This window comes from Balaenoptera physalus (assembly GCF_965194825.1).
Source record: "Balaenoptera physalus genome assembly, chromosome: 2".
Lineage (NCBI taxonomy): Eukaryota > Metazoa > Chordata > Mammalia > Artiodactyla > Balaenopteridae > Balaenoptera > Balaenoptera physalus.
Genome location: NC_138883.1, coordinates 178,825,542 through 178,835,968, shown reverse-complemented (window position 1 = coordinate 178,835,968; position 10,427 = coordinate 178,825,542). Strand labels below are relative to the sequence as shown.

General features: G+C 48.7%; 1 protein-coding gene across 2 annotated transcripts; it reads left to right on the top strand.

Moving 5' to 3' along the window:
* The first annotated feature begins 3,814 nt into the window (after window positions 1–3,814).
* BAMBI (BMP and activin membrane bound inhibitor) lies at window positions 3,815–9,844 on the top strand. 2 transcript variants are annotated; one of them, XM_082448968.1, is made up of 4 exons: window positions 3,885–4,024; window positions 7,013–7,114; window positions 7,210–7,497; window positions 7,915–9,844. In XM_082448968.1, the coding sequence occupies exons 3-4, from the start codon at window positions 7,260–7,262 to the stop codon at window positions 8,331–8,333; spliced, it is 657 nt and encodes a 218-aa protein (XP_082305094.1). In that variant the 5' UTR covers window positions 3,885–4,024; window positions 7,013–7,114; window positions 7,210–7,259; the 3' UTR covers window positions 8,334–9,844. The 2 variants fall into 2 exon arrangements, with proteins under 2 accessions (XP_082305093.1, XP_082305094.1); XM_082448967.1 differs by lacking the exon at window positions 7,013–7,114 and having other exon boundaries at window positions 3,815–4,024.
* The last annotated feature ends 583 nt before the right edge of the window (window positions 9,845–10,427 follow it).

Genomic DNA, 10,427 nt, shown 5'->3' with positions numbered 1-10,427 from the left:
TGTTGGTTGGTAGAAGATTTGTATAACAGGGAGAAATGTTAGATTCTATCTCTAGACTGCAATAGTTTGTATGCTAGCCGGGAACTTGAACACAACTGCTTCTGAACAAAATGTACCGAGTTATTTTTCATCTGTATCGTGGAGAGAGGAATTGCTGAAATGGGGTATCACATATAATTTTGGGGAACAATGGCATTATTTGGGTAAGCAGAGATTGCTAGAGTATTTACAACTTTGTTAACAAAATGACTTGGGACATAAAAACCCTTGAAGTATTTTTTTTCCCTATTTATAAGAAAAATAAAATTTAGAGTTTTTCTGTGTATAGGACAACCATGAAAATACATCATAGTGGCATGTTGTGATTATATAGTATATATATGTTCATATACATCATATCTAGAACACTGTTTAAAGGTAATAAAATAAAACTATTATAATGTTTAATTATTTCGGGTTTTAGGTCTAAAATCAGCTTTCTGTTCTTGGGTATAGATAGCTAGTTCCCAGCTTATATTTTCACAATTTCCTTCATAAGAATAAAAAGAATTTGGTCATTGATTTCATTTGTTGATTAAAAAAAAAAATCCCACTAGATTGTACTATTTTCCCCTCTACTTATCAACCTACCTGTGGGAAAGTAATAACCAAATTACATACAAAACACAAGTAAAATTCTGTACAGAAGCAATTTTCCTTGAGCCTTAAATTGAATTAAAATGGTTGCTTATTCTTTCAACTATTGATATGGCCTCATAGTTGACATATTATCCCTAAACCAATTTTGATTTTCCATATTGATTCAAACACTCTTGTTCACTTAGTTGAAAAGTCCATGTCTGCTCCAAAACCCTTAGATAAAGTGCAGACTTATTTCTCTTAAAATGAATTTTTAGCCATTTAAAAAGCCTGCCCATTAAACGAATAATGAAAACAAAAGAGGCGGAATCACTGTCTGATCACGGTGTTCTTATTCTGAATTGTATTTGGAACACAAAAAGTGCACATCCTGGAATAACAACAACTGATGTTAATTCAGTAAAATGTTAAGTATCAGAGTATGACCCCTTTGGGTTGAAAGTAAAAGAACCTTAAGTAACAAGAGGACCTTATCGAGGAGCCCGAGTTAACCCTGAGATGGAACTTAAGGACTGGCAGTTAAGCCAAGGACCGGGAATCCATTTGGACTTACATCTTTGTCACCCTGCACATCTCTGTCCTTTTTTTCTTGCTTTGCAGACAGGGGGACTCTGAATTTGTCTGTCTCTCATGAAGTGACCTCTAGAGATTGACCACCTGAGAGCACCTCAGTCTAAAGACCCCGAACAGAGAACCTAATTGGTCCAACTGGGGTCATGTGACTAGTTATGGCCAGAGGGGCACAGTGCCCTAGGGGACGTGCCTAGGGGACGAAAGGGGACATTCTCTGAAGGGGGCTGGGAAGGCATTCACAGTGTTTACTACAATACGACTTTCATCAACGCGTGCCCCAGACCCTCTTCCATGAAACAGGCATTTTTATCTGCATCACAGGTAGATGTGGTTATTTTCTGGTGCATCTCTGCCCACTCCTTGCTTCAAGTCTATGATCCAGCAACAAAGAATTGCTTGTAGACCCAAGTACCCACCACCTACTTACCACCCACATGCCCCCGTGCGATCAACGAATTTCACGCCTAAGTTCCTGTGGTCCTCTGTGCTTGTAATGGTCCCCTCCCAATTCTTTCATTCTTTAGGCGTCATGGCGGATGTCACTGCTTCCAGCAGACCTTCTGGACTTGTTTCCCTTCCTGGGCTAGTTATCTCTGCTGTCTTTTTGCATCATAGCTGTGCACATCATCTCTCTCATCCCTTGTTTGTGATTTACTATTTAGGTTCTGGCATCTTTTGGACCCCGCAAGCTGTGAGCCTGGCCTACGGTGGGTGCCCCAAAATAGTTGAATGAATATGCTCGAAAAGTTTCCTGTTGGCTAATAATGGACTCTCTAGAGTTAAAAGAGAGTGTGTCATTACAAGACGAGTATTGTCTGCATAAACCCCTTAGAGCTGTTAACTTGTCAAATACTCACATGTCAGGAAGTACCAACCAAACCGCCCCTCAGGACCTGCTGGGCAGCCCCCCACTTAAGAAACGCCCGCTGCTGCTTACCTGGTGCCCTAACCAGTTTAACTGCCTTTTAAAACTTCTGCTGGGCTGGCGCTCCTCTCCTTTTAGATGCAATTTTGATCCAGTGAGGTAATGGGCAGAACAGCAGTTTATGAAATTATTTTATTTTTTCTGCATATACACGTTATTTCTCAAAGGCAATTTCATTAACTACATCCTGCAGCTCTGTGGACTTTCAACAACATTCATTTACAAGGCTGGCTTTGATTTTCAGTCGAGACATATATATGTATGTGTGTGTATCTATATACACACACAAAAATATATGTATACAAAAAATATATATAGATATATATATTTCTTTTCTTAGTCTTAATTTCCGCACTCTTGAGTCCTCAAGGGTCTGACTGCTCCTCCTGCCTTAGCATTAAATGCGCCTTTCCCCCTCGCCCCACCCCTTGGCATTTTATCAGGTCGCAAAAAGTTGGCTGATCCTAAAAGGAAATTTTGCAAATGGTTGACTTTTGTTAACCCCAGGTTTGGGGGGGGAGGGGAGAAAAGAGCTTTCCTCAGATAAGAGTTTTAAACTGAATTTCCTCTCCACAAAAATAGAAAAACAACAGCAACCCTCCCAGGACCGCCTTTGGGCACTCAGTGGCGGGCAGCCCCCCAAGTCCTAGTAAGTGAATTAGCATCTCAGAAGGGCGCTCCCCGCGGGGCTGGTACTGATCAGGGTCAGCCGGTGTGTTTGCCTGCGACTGTTCGGGGGGTGGTTAATTGAGTGTCAGTCTCGGCCAGTGTCGTCTCGCTGGCGCCGGGCGCTTTTGGATTTGCTAATTTTCGTTAAGTGTCTGTGGCCGGCTACTCGGCCCGTCTACCCGGGAGAACTCGGCGGCTCCCGCTCATCAACAGCCTGTCTGTCTGGGCCTTATTGATCACTCGGCGGGGCGGACGCGCGGAGCGGGCGGGGGGAGGGCTGAACGCGCCCCCTTCCCACCCCGCCGCCTGGACGCCCTCCCCGGGCGCGCGCCGGCCCGCGGGGCCCACGCCGGGGGCCGCCCCCGCTCCCCCGGGCTCCCGAGGCGCGCCGCGCGGCGGGAGGGGTCCGAAGGCGGCCACGCGGGTCCCTAGCGAGTTTCGGGGAACGAAAAGGAAGCCACGCACTGGCGCACGCCGGCCCGAGGCAGGGCGGTGAGGGTCACGGAGGAGGGGGCCCGAGGCAGGGCCTGAGGCCCGGCTCAACCCGCCGCTCCCGAAGGTCACGGGCGCGCGGCCTCCGCGAGGGGGAGCGCGGGAGACGGCCGGCGCCCTCCGCAGACCAGACGCCGGCGCCACTCGGAGCCGCGGGGCAGCGCCCTCCGCCCGCGCCCGGCCCCGCCCCCCGGCTGCGGGAGGGGCGGCTGGAGCCCGGCGGCCAATCGGACGGCGCCGGCGCGGCCGGGGCGGGGCGGGGCGGGGCGGGGCGGCGCCGGCCGGCTCCCAGCGCGGGGCGCTATTTACGGCGAGGAGCCGGCCTGATCCGGGCGGGTGTAGGCGGCAGCTCGCGGCGGGCGGTGTCTGCGCGCTCCGGCGCTCGCGCCTTCGCCGAGTGGCCGGCCGAAAGCGGGGAGCGAAGCCGGGCGCCCACCCCGATCGCCGCGCCGAGCGGGCGGAGCGGAGGAGCGCGCCCTGCGGAGTCGGACCCTGCCTCGCGCGCCCTCCAGCCGCGCTCCATGCTCCGGCCGCGGCCCGGCCCCGCGCCCCGGGCAGCACCCATGCCCTGCGCGCGCCGGGAGCCGTAGGCTGCAGCTGCGCCGCGGCTCCGGGAGCCGACGGGGGCGCCGCGGCCGTGGGGGGCGTCCATGGATCGCCACTCCAGCTACATCTTCATCTGGCTGCAGCTCGAACTCTGCGCCATGGCAGTGCTGCTCACCAAAGGTGGGTGCCCGCCGGCCAGCCGGCGGGGCGCGCGCTCCCCGGGGAGGTGCGCGGGGTCCCGGGGCGCCCGCCGCCAGGGCTTTGTTAGCGGCGGGGGAGGTGGCCTCCCGCGCGGGGCCCGCAGGTCGCGACAAGTTGCCCGTCCTTAGAAGTCGCGGCGGTGGCTTCGCGGCCGCCCCCGCGTGTCCCGGGCCCGACGCGCGGAGGTGGAGTGACAGCCTGCGGGCGAGTGGTTGTCAGAGTGTTTGTGCAGGTCGGCCCGTCGTGAACTTCCGAGCGCTGCAGCCGGGGAGCGGGGCCCGAGTGTGGGGCGGAGGCAGCCAGGAGGGACGGCGGACCCCGCCCCCGTCGCTCTGTGCCCGTGTGTGCGCGTCTCCGTCGTGAATGTGTGTCTCGGTGGTCTGCGCGGCTCTGTATTTGAGTGTGTCTGTCTCTGCTGCGAGTGCGTGTCGGTATTGCAGTGTCTCTGTCCGTGACTGTGTGTGTGTGTGTGTGTGTCTCCGAGCGAGGGTGCTTGTGAGCCCGCGGGCGTGTGTGCCGTCCGAGGGGCGTGCGTGTGTGCAGGAGTGTGGGCTGTGTTGCTTCTCAGGGGCTGGGAGGTGTGGGCTCTGTCAGCGGTCGTGTTTCCGACTCACCTCATATTTTATAAACGCTACTCAAAAAAAAAAAAAAAAAAAAAAGCAGCGGTCAGTTTCTTTTTTTTCCTGCAGGTTTTCGCCGTTTTGGTCAAAATAACCCAAACAACTGCCTCTGGGTTTCAAGGTCCGCGAGCCTCCCTCGCCAGGAACTCTCCCTGGTGTTTACTCTGCGAACAGATACTTTTTTAGAAAATAGGAAGCATTTTTAGGTTTTCCCACCCCGCATCCCACGCCCCCTTTCCTCTAATTGCCATGCAGCAGGCATGAGGTTGAAGGATAAGCCGGGCCAGCGAGGATGATGTGCTACAGCATTTATTTACTTTGCGAGGAAGGCTGTAATCAGCGCTCGCGGCGTGCAGCGGGGAGCTTCCTGGCCCTATCCGAGGCCGGCCGAGCGGGGCCGGCCTGCGGCTGACGTAAGTCGCAGATACCGGAACTCTGTGCCTGATAATGATAGAATTAGGGGATCAGAGGTTTCTGACTGCTGCGGACTTCAAAAGCTTTGGAAGAAGCCCGCAGTCTCTTCTGTAGCCGTCCGGACTGAAGCAGACATTTTTGTTTAATCACCGCATACAGTAACTAGAAAGGGGGGCAGACAGAAGAGCATTGTTCCCTCTTTCAAAATACCAGTCCCCTCCTGGCCTTCCACGTGCCACAGGAAGAAACTTTATGAAACGGCAGAAATGGAGTTTTAATACAGTAACACAAAAGTCCATTCAACTTGCTCAAATGTGGCTCCAATTAAAAAAAAAAAAAAGTTGTTAGAGCTTTCCTAGTTACCTGTCAAAATTTTATTAGACTGTTTTAGGTCACTGAAAATATAGTCTTTCAAATAGGCTCTCGTAAACATTGAAGCAGCATTCTGCTGTATTCAGCTTTCTTTTTTTCTGCACGAGGTCTGAAGTGACTGGGATCAAAACTGACTTTTAATCTGTTTTATGTCTACTTTCAATCTGTATGTGGAAATTGTCAGACTTAGGGATCTGCAGTCATCACCACTTAAGACCGGTGAGCTTTATGCGAAAGAGCGAGCAAGCTTGGAAAGAGGAGTAAAAGAACTTCTGCAAAGCAGGCTTCTGACTGGAAGGTCCTACTTACTGGAGAAGGGACCTGGGCCCAGACCAGGAAAGCAGCAAGACAGGACAGGAGCAAGACCTCCGGCTTTGTGTGGTGGCACTCAGGTTGCCAAAGATCTGTGTTTAGTTGGCTGGTTTTTTAGACCTGAAGCATTAGCAGACGCTGCTGAAAGCTGAGCGTTCGGTCCGGTGGCCTGGAATTTGGACAGATAGTTAAATGAGACCTCTTACTCAGGCATTCACGGGAGGAGGGAGGAAGAAAGGCGAGGCTGGGAAGAGGTTTGTAAAGCGGTAGTGCCCCGTGTTGGTGTTGGCGTTCAATTTCAGGGCGGCGGTTTCTGTAAGCAGGCGGAACTTCAGATGAGGAAGCTGGGGAGAGGTGTGTACCCGGGTTCAGTTCACAGCAGCTTCGGCCGTGGCAGGTGACAGTGGCCGCGGTCCACCGGGTCAGATAGCGTGTGAGCGAGCGCTCCCAGAGCCAGATTAGTTCAACGAGAAGTTGACGTGGAAGCTTGCGCTGTGACTTGCAACTCACAAACTAAGTTTTATAAAGGAAACTTTTAATCACTTCCTGTAGAAAAATTTGAGGTTTCCTTAAGGATTTTTCATTCAACCAGCAGAGGCTTTTCAGTTTCAATGTTTCCCCTTGTAGATCCCATGTTGAATTACACATAAAACTGGGGAGTCTGGGGTGGGCGGGGGTAGGGGGGGTAGTGAGCCTTGCAGTTTTACCCCCTCCTCCCTGCTCTCAGTTTTATGCCTTTCCATTTGGGCTGAAAGAAATTGACTTTGGCAAGCAAACCACTAATTGTAAACTGCCTAGTTCCTGTTTTACAATATACTGACTAAAAGCTCCCCTGCATGCGTAGATCTTTATAGGCAAAGTTTGCCTTTTCTAGAGAGGTTGCAAATAGCTACCCAGTTTCATAGTTTTCAGACCCCCTGACCAGAGCAACTTCTAGATTGCTGTGTTTCTAGTTAGTAGCTTTATGAGGTGTTAGCTAAAGCTCTTACATCTCGGTGCAGCCCTTTGAGGTAGTAACCAATTCAGCAGCTGCGATCAAATACTTAACTGACAGAATCTAAAAGCCTAGCATTTCATGTTGTACGGTCACGTAGGATTAAATGAGTAAATAATGTAATTTACCTTACGGTAGGAGAAATTACGGTGATGATTATTTTGCTTCAGAAACAAAAGTGTTATTTTTCATTATTTGCTAACTTATATCCTAAATTGAACTTTTCTCTGCTACGTGGATTAATACATTTCTAAGATGATATTTCCCTGGCTTGGGATTCAAGCACCGGCTTGCACAAAGGGCTTTCCCCGTCCACGTGGACTGCCCTTCGAAGCCCTCAGCTGAATGTTCTCTAAAGTGAGTGTCTTCGAGGTTGCGGGTTTAGCAGTTGCTTGAGTGGATGCCTCATCTGGTCTCTGAAGCAGTTTGATGCAGTCTCCCCTTGTTTTCAGGTGAAATCAGGTGCTACTGCGACGCCGCCCACTGCGTGGCTACTGGTTATATGTGTAAATCTGAGCTGAGCGCCTGCTTCTCCAGACTTCTTGATCCTCAGAACACAAATTCCCCTCTCACGCATGGCTGCCTGGACTCTCTCGCGAGCACAGCAGACGTCTGCCAAGCCAGACAGGTCCACAACCACTCTGGCAGCACTGCGCCCACGCTGGAGTGCTGCCACGAGGACATGTGCAATTACAGGGGGCTGCAGGACGTCCTCGCCCCTCCCAAGGGGGAGGCCTCAGGTAGGGAGAAGCCCTCTGACCGAACCCTTGCCTGGTCTCTAGGCTTGTGACAGCCATGACTTTGCCTGCCTGCTACTGATTTTGTTGTTAATGTAATTAGGGATAGCAGAGGGAGAAGCATGGCTGGGTGCAAAGGGGCATCTCTACTGGGTAGCTTTCGTGTCTGCGTGAGCGTTAGATGTCTGTCTGCATAATAGGTTTTGCCTGTTTTTCCAACATTTTGAAGCCACTAAGAGACCATTACTAATCAGTAATGACAGTTCGCAAACAAATGTTTTTGGAAGCTTCTCTGCCACACCGGCGGCATTCCTGTTCTAAGTGTTGATCGAATTGTAAGCTTCTCTTTAATGGGGTGCCCCGTTGAAAACTCGCGAGTATCTCCAGGAGGGCTTGATCATTTTGCTTGTGTCCCTTTAGGACAAGGGAACAGGCACCAGCACGACGGGAGCAGAAACCTCATGACCAAAGTGCAGGAGCTGACGTCCTCCAAAGAGCTGTGGTTCCGGGCGGCGGTGATCGCCGTTCCCATCGCTGGGGGGCTCATCCTGGTGTTGCTGGTTATGCTGGCCTTGAGGATGCTGCAGAGCGAGAGCAGGAGGCTGCAGGACCAGCGGCAGCAGATGCTGTCCCGCCTGCACTACAGCCTTCACGGACACCGCTCCAAAACGGGGCAGGTGGCGAAGCTGGACTTGGAGCGCATGGTGCCCGTGACCGGCCACGAGAACTGCTGTCTGACCTGCGACAAGATGAGACAGGCTGATCTCAGCCACGACCGGATCCTGTCGCTTGTGCATTGGGGCATGTACAGTGGGCACGGGAAGCTGGAGTTCGTATGACGGGGTCTCACGGAACTCGACTTCTGGGACCCTTTGAGTTCTGCTGGACGGGAGCACTTTATCTGAAGAGAAACAAACTCGCGTCATGACCTTCGAGAGATAGAATGACCTCTGCAAACAGAATCTTGGATATTTCTTCTGAAGGATTATTTGCACAGACTTAAATACAGACAAAATGTATTATTTGCTTTAAAAGTATAAAAAGCAAAGAGAAGACTCTGTACACTGTTACCAGGGTTATTTGCATCCAGAGGGAGCTGGAATCGAGTACTTAAATAAAAGAAAGTGTGCTCTATGTAAGCTCCTACATCTTGATTTATCATAGAGAGTAAAAAAATATATATATATATATATTTTTTTTTTGTCTGAAATTTAGCGGTGTCTTGTTATAAATTAAAAACTAAGCGGGAAAGGTAAGGAACTACATGTTAATTATTACAAATGAAGACCTATCATTGCCCAGAGTAGGATCTCAACTATAGATTTTGGCTTAACTTTTTTATTTTTATTTTTTTTAAACAAGACCAAGATCTCGTTTGTTCTTACATGGCACGTGTGTCAGTGTCTTACCCACAATTTTTTATTAAGATAATGCTGGTTTTTAACTTTCATCTAATAGAAAGCAGAAACTTACTTATACCAGGTCAGATATCACTGATCAATTTCTGAAGTTGCCTTAGCAAAGAGTGGTATTTATCAACTTGATCTACGTGCTCTGGAATACGTTTTTAAATGTGTCTACCTCCAATCAAAAAAGGAAAAAAGCTTACTAAATGAAACTTTTTTTTTTGGTAAAGTTAGTCACTGTCTACTTTTACTTCTTAATTCATCAGTTTATTCTGTCTCAAACCTAATTAAATATTTTGGACCCCAAATTAGCCAAACATGATTGTACCATGTTCCTAGTTTTTAAGCCTTCCTTCCACACAGTGTTATTATTTTTTTTTACTTCTTAATCTTCAGAAAGATTTTCAAGAGTGAACGTTATATATATTGAGATTTAAATAACAGTTTCCTCCCCAAATGATTATTTTATTAATATAATCAAATAGACTTGATTTTAGCCACTAACACACTCTGTAACAGTGTTTCCACTCCTGGAGGACTTCGGCAATATAGCCCAGCCTGAATTTAAACCCATGCCACATTTGTTTACTTTTTCCCCCCAGATGGGTCTTTGTTATCTTAAATGTGAGAATAATTTGTAGGTTCTTTTCTCAATTCTTTTGTATATTTGAAACTTTTGCTTAAAAATTAACATATAGCCTGCATATTTGAGTACATGTGGGGTTTTCTTTCACGAATGTTAAAGGATTTTTTGCATTTTTTTCTGGGATATTTTATGATCAGTATAATTTGGGTCCCTTAAGAAGACAGGTGCAGTCGCCCAGTTGATGGAAGAATCTGAGTTGAAACGACTAGTCTAAAAATGAATACCTAGGTTATTTAGTAACTAATGGACCACAGCCCCAAACAAATTAGGCTTTGGAATAAATATGCGTTTTAATAAATGGCATTCGTATTGTGCTTTTTGAGATTGACAATTCTTGCACGCATGACTTACAATTTATAAAAGGTATTAAGTTTTATGTGTGTCAATTTTTGAGGGAGCCAAAGAATTTTGGGGCCTAACTCTCCAAACCTAAGAGAAGAGAATGGATCAAAATGGCCAGTGGGTGAAATTTCCACCCTTACCGCCTCTTCCAAGCTTTAGATCAAATTACAGTAATTTTGTAGCCTGAAGGTTGAAAGACTTCTTGCCCCTTCTGCATTCTCATGTCAGGGAGCGCGTCGCGCAAGTCCCATGATTCTGAAGTGGCCTCTTCCCTGGCTTGCCCTGCTCTTCTTCTTTATAAACCCCATTTCTTCCAAATACCAGTTAACTAGGAACTCAGGAGTTCATTAGGAAATAAAAAGAACAGTGAAGGATTGAAATTTATACTCTTGGAAACACTTTGAAATCAGTGAATCCCATCCTCCAGGAAGGCCTGTGTCTGGGCTGGTGCTAAGATCAGGGAAGTTTAGTGGCAGGTGAATACAAAGCGTCTCCACGTGGTTCTGTTTGGGCTGAGCTGCTTCCTGTTCGTTCTTCCG